Consider the following 12,861-nt stretch of genomic DNA (forward strand, 5'->3'; position numbering starts at 1 on the left):
AAATAATTTTTGTTGTTTCGATTAAAACTGGAAAATGATGGAGTTTTGTGGCTGGTGTGCCATTAGGAAGAGAAGCTAAGCTTCATGCTTCTGTTTTTTATTTAGATCCATTCAAAGAATAAAGACCTGGAAAAGTTACAATCCAAGAGGAAAAAGATCTGCTATCTCATAACAGCTTATCCATCATTTCTAAGCAAAGGTAGGAATATTATATATTTTTGGCAAGTTCATAAGTAATATTGACAAAGAATTCCTGCCTGATATTTCAAAACCTCATCCATTATGTTACGTGAACTCGGTTTCTATTTTGTTGCATGATTTGCTTGTTGTCAATTTACATGAGTATGTTTTCAAAGCTTCAGGTCATTATTTTAAAATGAAATTGTCTCACAAAAAGTGATCATCAAACATCTTTTAGGTCAGTAAAGTTATTTTCTGTTTTTACTAAATCGTGCCTATTGAATCTGTTGACTAAACTAACAAGGCTTTTCATTGTTTCTTGTTCCTACTTTTTCTTTGTGTCCAACACAGTCAAGGAACAAAATGAACTGTATTTTGGCTTAGACCTTAAAAAATCTGTTACCAAGTCTTTTCTGGTAATACCAATCAGAAGCTAGAGCCATATTTAACTTTCAAGTCCTTGTTGAGTTTGCAGAGTTGGCACTTTAGAAAAAAAGCATCAAACATTTACAGGTTAACTGAATTAATTTCTCAGTTCACTTACTGAGAAGTTTTAAGTATGGTATCCTAGAAAAGTATTTTAGAGGCTAAAATAGTGTTCTGGAGGGCTAGAGGAACATCAAAAATCATCCTGTTTATGATGGTCTGTCGGTATTAGTAACATGCCATTTTATGTTTAGTGAACAGAACAAAAAGGAGAAATATCATTTTCCAGAAACCAGGCTACTCTGCTACTCTACTACGGGAAAGAATTAAGTCATTGCAGCAGCAGATAGCTGTTTTACAGAATGAAAAAAAGACAGCAGTATCTTCTGTGAAGGGATTTAAAGAAGTGAATGAAAAACTAACAGCTCAGCTACATTTGGCTGATCAGAGACTTCAAACTAGTAAATTGACCATACAGGTAAAGTCCTCCTCATTATGGTGTCTATTATGTATGTTCAGTTTAATTCTGTTATAATTTTGTGGAATTCTGATAACATTGCTTGTTTCTTAACTTGTGATCAAAATTATGAAATGTTATACATTAGCATGTTTTCTATGAGATACTGAATCAGATGTTATATACAGGCGTGATAAACTATTTTATTAAGACACTTCATTAGCCCTGCTGAAAAATAACTTGTTTTCACACTGATATTTTGCTTCTATTTGAATGGTGGAGAGAATTTCACCCTCAGTTTGTCGTCTGAGAATTTTCCTGAGAATTTGGTCAGTCCACTTGAACTAGCACCCTTTCTTCTATAAAGAGCAGTCACTTCTGGAGAAACTGTTTCCATATGCCCCACAAAAGGAATGCTCAAGGCAACTGGAGTTTTCTTTCAAAAGGAACTCAAACCAGTTCTATATCTATATAAACCCAGCTCTCTCTGTCAAGGTAGAAAGCTACAGAATATGATTTATGAAAATAGAGACTGACAAACTATTTGGTTAACAGCCCCCAAAATGCCAGCTTCCTTCTTTACATCAGTCTTCATTCCTACTTAATCCTTTCCCATACTATCATTCCTTACAGATTTTCCCCATTCTCATTTATATATATGTATTTTGTGTTAATCTATATGCAGCTCCTCAGCTGGAATTCTTTTCTATTCATACTGTAGTGATTGGCCTACCCTTTATAGAGCTGAATCAACAAACACTTTTGCAGTAATTGTCTCCTGTTGGTCACACACACATCCTGCTTCCAGAATTATAGTGCTACAACAGATGGACTTGCTGGAAGGAGGCAGACATTAAAAAAGAAATCAAATCCCCTCCCCCTCAAACTTCTCTGCATTTCTCTCTTTGCGCAGAAGGCAGAAGCAGTATCAGGAGCAGCACTTTTCACTTTCTTAGGGCTGGGGAACTGCTAATTTCTAGAGAAGGAAAAACCTAATTTCTGTTACTCATTTTGCATAACTATATATATGTAATGAATTGTTCAAAAATAGTTTCCAAGGTCATTGGGACCAGTAGAGATCTGCCTATCTCACAAATAGTATCATAACGTAAAGCTTCATGGACAGTATAAACTTCACAGAGAGTTATGTATAAGTAATTTATATAGGATATTCAACTTGCTCAGACATCATCATGATTTGCCTTCCTAGAAGACTACACCTTAGGTGTCCATAGGAGAGCAGTTTGGGAAACAAATTTTTTTTAAAAAAAGGCCATTATCAAGAAACTGTGTTTAAAAAAAAAATGTATGAAGGTAAGTGTTGTTGTAATGTAAAGGACTGACTCCAAGCAAAATAGTATGGTCTTAGAAACCAATTTTCTTTCACTGTTCTTTTGGAAAGTTTTTTTTTTTTTAAAAAAAAAAAAAAAAGTTTGGTCAATGGTCTATTTAAAGGGTGGTGCATTCTAAGCAAAATTAAATAAATGGTGTTGCAGGTACTCAAGGAAAAATCTTTATTAGGCATGCATATTTTTTTCCTTCTCAGCAACCAATTCAAATTCCCTTTCTTATAACTAATTACTCTTCAGGTGCCATAGTAGTGCTACCAAGTGGGAAATTTAAAGCAGAGGCTTGGGCTACTTGCCAAGTGAAAATTAAGGAGGTAAAGCACCTACACAGTCACTGCAGGGTACATGCGTGTTTTAGAGAGAGAACCATGATTCAGACAGATCAAATGATTGTAAAGCACACATTTGTGGTTTTTTTTTTTTTTTTTGGTTTGATTGTTTTTATTAGTGTTATAAAAATTGCTATCTAGAAGTGAAGTTTTAAGGTATTGCAAGTGAAATTCTATTTTTAAAACATTTTCTTCCTTATTAAAAATACTATTTTCATCTTTGTTTCTCCTCAGTGTTCCTGTTAACTTTAGGTTCTGGAATTATCTTGCACAGGTAGAAGATAAAAACCAAGGGAACAAACCAAGAAGTAAAAGATTTAGGCAATCTCTGGATTCAGGGAGACTCTTACACACTTTAACAGTGTCAAAGTAACTAGCATACAAATATAACTTCTGTATGTAATCATGCTCCTGGGTAATTTTTATATTAACAGCAAACTTGCGATGTTGGGCTAAGGTAAGTGTAGTGTTTTAGTAACTTAAACATAAACAACATGGACTTGGATGAGATGTTGCCTGCATTTAACTAAGAAAATAAATCCATTAGGAGACAAGGGCAGATGTTCGTGCACTCAGTTCTTTGTTATAATCCTCAAGGAATCTAATGCTAGAAGATTGACTCTGGATTTAGGATTTAAACGTTCCAGATGTTCATATTGAGACATTTTACAGTTCATACAACCTAAGAACTGTCTGGCATCTGTTGATTTTCAGAATATATGTACATATATAGTTTTGTGTATTTTTCTTGAAGATACACACACACCTGTATTTATGATTGTTTCTGTTTGTGAGAGTAAGGAATGCTGAATTTTTAGTTCATTTTTTGTTTAGCCTTGTAGACTCTTTGCAGTAATGTCTATTTCTTGCTTTGTTTTGTTTCTGCAAAAGCAATTCTGTGCATATTTCTGCAAAATGTCTTTAAAGTGTCTGCACATGTGAGATTCAAAGCTTGCATTCTCCAAGGATTCACATCAATACTGAGTCAAGACCGTCTGTTCAGAAGTACAGTAGTTACATTTTGCAATCATTGTATAGAAATCACAGCTGGAGCTGATACTTAATGTAGAAGCAAAGGGATTTAGCATTTCCTTAGTTTCTTAGGAAAAACATCAGAAAGGAATTGTTAGAAAAATCCAGGATTTTTATTTCATAAGATTTATTCCCCCCTACTCATTTGTATCACTAAGTGACTAATTATAAAAGGAGTCTATTTATTGCATACAGCAGAGCAGTGATAATTAGTGTTATGCAGTAGTTATCATTCTTGTCAGAAAAGTTCAGATAAAATTTATTGATAAAAAAGGAAAATTGTATGCAGGTTGTCATTAGTGTTTATCGTATTAAAGTTGTGGCCACTCATAGGTCTGCTGCTGAAAGGTACTGTAGGATCTTTTGCATCAGATCTCCAGTTTCTCAGGTGATGTCATAAATGCATTTCTTAACAGAATGCCGTAGACATTTGCAAACTGCTTCTATAAGGCTGCTTCACCAGGAAACATGGATCTCAAAAGATGGGAACAAGTCAACCAGTCAACCACTGACAGGTCCTTTGGAGTGCATGATGTGAAGGTTTAACTAAAATTTTTCAGATGCATTCTTGCAGATACGCAACTACTTTTTTGATGAGTTGGATTTTTTTTAGAAGTCTCTGTATGTTTTAGCTGCAGCTCAGCCTAGGGATTTTTTTGTGATAGCATCTATAGCATTATAAAAATCTCTCTAAACTTTGTTTGAGCTGTTGAAGTTTCTATTTTCTTTGAATTTTGAGGGAACATATCTTTTTGCTGAGCTCTTATTGGGCTTTTTAAATACAGTTTGCTTTAAGACAAAAGGAAAGTTGATCTGGTGGATTATCTCAAGAACAGAAAGGTGTAAGCATTAAAAGCAGAAAATAACAGAGCTAGAAAAAGCTTTATGTTTTTAAAAGTATGTTTGTGGCTTTCTCTACATATTCTCTTGACTATTGTTTGCTGCTCAGTTTATCAGAGAACAGCTGAGAATTCCGAGCTGCATCTGCAAATTCATCAGTCTTCACTCTTCTTATAGTACCCAAATATGAGTAATAACCAACTTAGCATTATTCAGTTACCTCAAAACAAAGAAGAAACCGATGATGAACTTAGATGCATTGTAGTTACTGACTTAACTATTGTTTACACAAAGATTTCACTTTGACTTAAGTTTTTGTGTGGGGTTTTTCATTTTATAAGTTTATGATTTATTTACATTGTAATTTTTGTGTGTGTGTTTTCTTTAAATTTTAAGGATTCCTAAATTTTAGGAATAAGCTTGAAATTGCAAGCTAATTTTTTTTTAAATTATTCATCACTAAGTCAAAACTGCTTTTTGAACTTTCTCACTTTTGTTCAGTAGAATTGTAGCAGACGCATAAGCATTTTGAAAACTTTTGGTATCTTTTAAAATAAACATTGTCCCATTAGAAATTCTTGTAAACATGTCCAGTAGTTTTAACCTAAACACTTTCATAGGTATCCAACTTACAGCTTTTTGACTCCTCTTTCACAGAAGTATTTCAGAGCTTTTGTGCTTTTTTAAATTAAGTTCATACAAAAGCTTATACATTCAGTGTCATATTTCTAAATGAAATAATTTTTTTCTCCAGTGGCTTAAAAATATATTTTTTAAGATGCACATCAGATAATAACACATATATACAGAATATCTGATTGATACAATTTTATGAAATGTTTTAGAAGAATTAAAATTTTGAAGTCACTTTATTACTTTATTTATTACTTTATTTTGAAGTCACTATACTTTATTTAAAAAGTATAAATACAAATTTTTACAGATAGGCTGTGCAAGAGTTTACAGTTACACCAGTAGTATATGCAGGAATTCTGACTTTCATTTACAGAAATAGCTAAAAAAAAAAAAAAGTAAATTGTGCTGCTGTAATGGCTAAGGTAATAAAACATTGAAAATAAACTAATGAAAGTTCAATTTCTTTCTTTCCTGTTCAGCAATGCCCCTTTCCATTCTTACCAGACACATTTACGTCTAAAACATCTTACATGTATCCACTGGAGAAATAAAAATAAGTAATAAAAAAGCTAAATATACCTATTTAACATCTTTGTCAAACCTCAGTGCAAAACCATGTCCCAACCACCCAACCTGGGCACTGACTGCAAAAAAGCAATCAAAGAACTGTATGAAGCTGTTTTTTGGAAGAGCCTGTTCCCGAAAATGTCAGAACAAATGTAGTTTCTCTTTCCTCCGTGTCTGGAGAAGTGTACAGATTATCCTTCCCTGACTGCTGTGAATAGCAATGGTCTTGGTCAATTTGCAGGAACTCTAATCTTTAGGAACAATATTCAAAAAGAAGTGAAGACAGAATCTGAAAAAAAAAATCAAAATAGTACATTTTCTATTCGACTTATATTTAAAATTTAGAAAAAGTGTAAAGGTAAAGCAGAAGCGTTAAAAGTATGATAAAACAGGATATACTGCTTGACCTTTCCAGAGTTTGTAAATACAATCTAAAACAGCAGAGGTTTATCTAATAAAACTATGTTCAAGTGGGAGGCTGAGGTCTTCTCAAAACTTGACTGGATGTAAATACTATGTTTTTTTCTTCTGAAGTCATACTGCAGTTATCATTTTGTAGAATGCCTAGAAGAGACCTCTTTGATGGCACAACAGACAATTCAAATGTCAAAACACACCCTCAGCTTATGTGTTCTTGAGAGAAAGCCATTCTTCCTGGTCTTGCCGCAATGTTCCAGACCTAAATAACAATACTGCCTGTAAGTAGAAAAAAAATTGTCTATAATCTATTTCAAACTTTACTTCTATGGAATTTAAGTTCTATTTCAGGACCCTGCCCACAGTTTTTGAAGGCTTGGCTCTAAAGAGAATAATAGATTCTGATAGATCATAAATTAAACAAGTGACATTTAGGTTTACTAGAGTTTTTCTGAGCCTAATAAATTGAAAATCAGGTGGGATGTCAGACTTCTAAAGGCTAGAAACAGAGACAGACAAAGCTGTCTGATACTGTGAGCCTAAAATTATCCTCTTTCAATTCCTAGTCCAAAATTCTACTAGGGATGTAATAAACTAGCTGTTTAGCTAGTTAAATGTATTTGGTCAAACTTCCAGTTCTTTAGTGAGGAATTCTCTGTATACTTTTTCCTCTGGTAAATAACTGATTCAGCATTGCTGCTGGTATAAAGCAGTACTCAAATTTCTATTTTCTATTCTGTCAGAGAAGTTGACTTGGAAATAAAATGAAGAATTGCTACATGGTAAACATGAAAGTAACTGCCCTTTTAAAATGTATGTAAACCAAAAATATCTTAGCGATTTTTATTGTTTGTTGCATTGCAAACTTTACAACATTTTGGAGTTGGTTCCTTTAAAGAACTAGAGTGTAAAATATATTTATCATGAAATTGTGCTTTCATTACAAAACAAAAATAAAGCAAAATACCTTTTACATTTCTATTGATCTCTGAAGAAAAATTACAATAAATCTGTTGAATTATTGATGAACAACAGTTGAAGTACATTGCATGTAGGAAATGTGTCTCATTCATAAATTAAAGAGAACAGTTGGCATGAACTGGAACTATGAGAGTTGTTTTATATTGATGTCAAAATGACATAACTTACGGATAGGTAAATTCTAGAAAAATATACTGTAAACAAAAAATTGTGGAGACTACATGAAGTTCATAGAATATACTTAAAACCAATACTATGTATTATTTTATCATATCATATAGAAATTCTAAATGTTATGCTGCTATATTAAAAGAAAAAACCTGTATCACAAGGATTAGCATATTCTTGTAATGTTACAAATGTAGGTAGTATATCTTACATATCTGTAAGCATATTTAATATAAACATCTGATAGTATAATACAGTAATATGTACATGTATACATATTACAGTATGGAAGATAGTATAATTTTAATATTTAATATTGTAATATGGAAGGTATATTGTAATTTTTTGGTTTATTGATTTCATGTGAAATGTAGCTTACTTTTCTCCACCTTTCATGTGATTCAATCAACCTTTCCTTGTACAATGAATCCTACCTTATTACTAGACAAAAAATGGAACTCATTTGACATTTTTTAACCCCAAAATTTTCCTGAATAACATCCCATGTGGGACCTGGAAAAGCTCAACTAACACTGTCATAATAGGATTTCCTTTTGTCCTTTCTTTCTTGCTGAGTTGTTCTTCTGAGTAATATTTGATGGAAATATTTTGTTGTTTAACCCTCGGTGCATATTCCTACAGTTTGCATCTTAATGTACGTCTTAGGACAGCTCTTGTTCATGGTAACTTTTTTAAGACCTTGACATCTTAATGATTTCCATCCTTCTACGGGGCTTTATAAATAACATGTTAAATACCTAATAAAACCCTTTGCATCAACTTTAAGAATTATTTTTAATGTTTTGCATTTTTTTGTCATCTTCATCCCTTCTTAAAAGTATTTTCAGTTCTAATTCAGCTCATGCAAAGACAGTTGTCTATGTTGTTGGCTTTAGAAAAATGATGTAAGGAGTACAAATTCTTATACATGATATTTTTATGTAATTAGTTTTAAAGTTTTCTTTGTAATTACAGTAAGAAGTAAAACCCAACATCTGCCTGAGATTCTGAAAGAAAAAATAAAAAGCCACACAGTTATTCTCTTTGCTTCTCTTTTGGAAACGGGACTAAATACTCAGTATAAGAATATCTTCATTGGATTCAGTGTGATCTGGTTGTTTAATTAAAGCTAAGCACTGAACTAGACTGGGTTCTGTCTGTTATGTGAAGTTCTGTGGATGTTATATGGTTTTGTCAGATAATATTTATTCACCATCAAGTCTCACAAAAAAAAAAAAAGAAAGAAAAAAACAAAAACAGCACATTGACTTGGGAATAATTCTTTATTTGTTAAAGGGAGATTACATTTCGCCTATGGTAGTCTGTTTTTCTTACAGATTGTTATGGAAAAAATAGTGTGGGTTGCAATTGGAAAAGTACTCTTACGCTTGTTCATTGGAGTCCCCCAAAAAGTATTAATTAACACTAACTGCCAGTATTAGCTATGAAATTAATTTACTAACCATTTCATGCATATTCTTATTTCCATTGAATTTTATAAAATTTCAAGACCTCCAAGGTTGTAATACTTACGGTAAAAATATTTTTTTGGGTTCTAGATTTGCATGTAGGAGGTCTCTCTGTGGTAAGAAGTTCTTTTGCATTTTGAAATTACAGGAAAGAAATTACTTTAGAGGATGTAGCTACATTTATTTTTTTTTTAATATTGCATAGTTAGCATTCTGATACGCTATGCAAACATCTGTTTGTACCATTCTGTGGGTGCTACTAAAATGCAAGAGATACATGTCTTGGTTTCTGTCAGCCATATATCCTACTGTGCAAGTTTGAATCTCCACTTGTATGTAATTGCCTGTTTAATGTGTCAGATTTTTACCTAACAGTCTCTTTTCTCATTCTCAGTGTAGGTAAAAGTTTTCCTGATTATATACATATGAAAAGTTTTCAGAAGTCATGAGAAATTGTGGAAATGCTTTTTCATTCTTTTATACTGTGAATGTTAAAGGATGAATTGATTCTTCTCTGTCCTCCTAATACACCCTTTTACCTTGCTTCTCATTCTTTAGCTCCTGTCCTAATCAATTAAATAAATTTCCATTTCTGGGGAGATAAGGAGCATAAGGTTGGTAGAGCAGGGTGCTCAGTATGGTTAGGTAAATAGATGTAATATGAATTATTAAGAGGCAGTTTTATTCCTAATATGAGGAGGTGGATTTCCTAATAAGTTGAAGGAGCAGGGTCATGGGGTTAAGAAAATGGCTTTAGGACCTGAAAGTACCTGGAAGTTTTATAAGCACAACCAGTTACATTGTGTGTCCCTGTGCCATGGCGATTAATTTTCTTCAGTGATCTTCACCATGTTTCATGTACTATATGAATTGGGGTTAAATACTGTCACATGGTACACAGAGTAGACTCAATGTGTCAATTCATATCTTAAGGTTAAATCAGTACATATAAATAGTACTAAATCACTTTCTCTAGCTCAGAATCTCACATACCATGAAATTAATTTTTCAGTTGATCCCTCACATGAATGATAACATTATTTTTTTCCCAATAATGGTTTACACCTTATGCATCAGTTCCATTTGGATATGCTATGAAATTTATGACAGTCTTTTTGCTGTTTGTTTTAGAGGTATAATCTTTCAATCATTTTTTTTAAATTAGTGACAACTTAAAAATTCCAAGTCAGTGCAGGAGGATATCTTCAGTCATTGACGGCTATTCTAAACCTTCAATTATCCACCAGACACTGGCTAGAAGTATAGATCATTATGACCTCACAACAGGGTTTTTAATAAGAAAATCATTACATCATAATGAAAACCAATACATTGCCCAAGTTCATGTTGAGCAAAGCTGAATGGCTGTCTCCTTGGAACCAGGAACTCTGAAGAAAGGTGAGAGTCCTAGTAGGTAGTAAGTTGAGCATAAACTCCCAGTGCCATTGTGATAAACAGTAGCGTGTTTTTTTGTTTATACACCAAGAATATATAAGCTGGAGACTGTGTAATAGGAGCAGAGAGTATGTTTTCTTTGGCTTTGGCATGATTTGGCTGCTTCTAGAGTACTGTCTAGCTCCAATACCCAGAATCCAACGAAGAGTTTGAGGGAAGTAAAGATCACTTGAAGAAGACTTATGGGAAGGATTTAAAAATATGACATTCCAGAGAGCAATTAGAGTTTATAAAAGAGGAAATTAAAAGGTAACTCCAGTTTAAAAATCTAGGAAAAAGAAATTAGCTTCTAGATTCTTTAATCTAGCAAAGGAAGACTGAAAAAAAAAAAAAAAAAGATTCTATTTTCTTTCCATTCTGTATCCTTGAATCATACTTGATATGAGGTCATTGCAAACCATGTATAACAAAAATTAACATAGAACTCACACGTTTTGGAAGATCTATTTCAAAGCTTTGCACCATTACATATCTTCCAATTCTACTATTGTTTCCTCCTTATTCATGACTGTGCTGCTTCAAATTTGAGGAACTGTTGTGAATTAAGGAAATTTTGTAATGTAAAGATATAATACAGGTTATTAAAATTGAGAATATTAGAAAGTATATATTTTCAGATAAGATTTGGAGTAAGAAAACTGCTGTGATATTGGACAATTAATCTAAAAAATGAAGAATTAGAGAGAAGTCAACTGCTTGTGTTGAGCAATGGGTAGCCTTTTGGGAGAAAATAAAAACAAACGTTCTGTAGGAAGCATGGAAAAATAAGAGCAGACAGAGAAAGGATATGTTTAATAATGTGAGCTGAAATCATGAAAAATACAAAGAGGAAGATCTCAGCTTCAGTAACGCTCTTTTCATTATCAGAAGAATTTTTGGGGGAAATGCATGTACTTCATAGAGTAAAGCTAAGCAACAGTATTTTTGTGATGAAACTCAGAATGCATTTAACTTAAGTGCTGTGGAGAAGAGCCTGTTGGCCCCCTTTAAATGCTGGAAGGAAGAAGTCATCGCTACTCAGAAACACCAAGTCATGGCACAGGGAAAATGGATAATGAAACAAAGGGAATAACCTAAAAGAAATTGATGTTCCATAATGGGCAATAGGAACATTAAAAGAGAATTAGTCTTTAGCAGAAGAAATGTAAAAAGAAGGAAAATCTGCATTTGTGGTGTAGTGTATACGTAGTTGAGACTTACATTTTTTGGTACAGCCCTTTAGATTCTCTGGCTACAGAGCTGAGAGAAGGCTAAAGGTCTTTTGCAGAAACACAGAATTTTCGAGGTTGGAAGGAACTTCTGGAGATCATCTATTCTACCCCCCCCCCTCCACCTCCCTGACTCAAGTAGGGCCCAGAAGAGGTTGTCCAGAACCATGTCCAGATGGCTTTTTAATATCTCCAAAGAGGGAGACTCCACAACCTCTCTCAGTCACCCTCCCAGGAAAAAAGAAGCGTTTCCTGATGTACAGACAGAACCTCCTGTGTTTCAGCTTGTGCGCATTGTCTCTTGTCCTGTCGCTGGGCACCACTGGGAAGAGCCTGGCTCTGCCTTCTTTAAACCCTTCCTTCAGATATTTGTGCGAGTAGATGATATCACCCCAGAGGCTACTCGTCTCCGTGCTAAACAGTCACAACTCTGTCAGCTTTTCCTAGTAGGAAGTATGCTACAGCTTCTTAACTCTGGCCATTCCTTGAACTCTCCCATATGGGCCTGTCTCAGCCTTTAATTTAGGTAGTACATAGCTTGATGAGGAAAAATCTGAATATATAAAATTAGATAACCATTTTAAAAATATTTATTTCATATTCCTTAGTCCAGATGTAGGTTTGACTAAGGAAACAGTTTTTTAGTGAGGTACTGGTGAAATACTTAGAGGAGAAAGCATTTAATTCTAATTGAGGACAGATTAATTGTTTTTTGAGTGACCCTTCTTTGTTACAGGCTTGGCTTCCAAAGCATCAAATACTTATTTTTCAAATTATTGTTTGTGAAAAGTAAAAACTTTGGCAGAAAAAAAGAAAAAAAAACAGAATTTACTATGAGAAACAACGGAAAGGAATTTTGATAGAGAATGATTTCAATTAAAAAGCTAGAGATGATGCACTTAAAGTGAAACATTTTGGAAGCTCTCTTTTGACAAATAAGGTTAAGATAATGTTGAGGAAAGCTAAGTAGTAGGAAACATACATTTCGATTATTTCATTATAAAAGCCTGTATAGAGGCCTGAAACTACAGGAAGCATACTTCCTGTAATTTACAGTCTTCTCTACTTCGAGTAGATTCCCTGAAGAAAATAAAAATTGTCATGTTGTATTTTTAATGAAGATTAATTTTCTAAGAAGGCTGTAAGTATAGTTTAAATATACTGTACTTTTATTGGTGCACACTATAATATATATTACTGTATACAGTTCAAAAGATACTGCATGCTATAGTAAATGCCGCAAAAGATTGACTATTGGACTGTCCTGACTGTGTTTTTATTCTTTTGTCAAGAATTGTAAAATTTTAAATAGTGTCATTTCCATTATTCAGCAGCTTCTTTGTGATA

At 33.3% G+C, this 12,861-nt stretch overlaps 1 protein-coding gene across 3 annotated transcripts in view; it reads left to right on the forward strand.

Annotated features, from left to right (window-relative positions):
* CNTLN (centlein) overlaps positions 1-12,861 on the forward strand; it is a 207,598-nt gene that overhangs the window by 143,425 nt on the left and 51,312 nt on the right. For all 3 annotated transcript variants that reach the window (XM_040540984.1, XM_040540985.1, XM_040540986.1), the window contains exons 17-18: positions 106-199; positions 861-1,084. In XM_040540984.1, coding sequence (XP_040396918.1) covers positions 106-199; positions 861-1,084 — 318 coding nt within the window. The remainder of the gene's footprint in view (positions 1-105; positions 200-860; positions 1,085-12,861) is intronic.

This window comes from Cygnus olor, chromosome Z, assembly GCF_009769625.2.
Source record: "Cygnus olor isolate bCygOlo1 chromosome Z, bCygOlo1.pri.v2, whole genome shotgun sequence".
NCBI classification, from domain to species: domain Eukaryota; kingdom Metazoa; phylum Chordata; class Aves; order Anseriformes; family Anatidae; genus Cygnus; species Cygnus olor.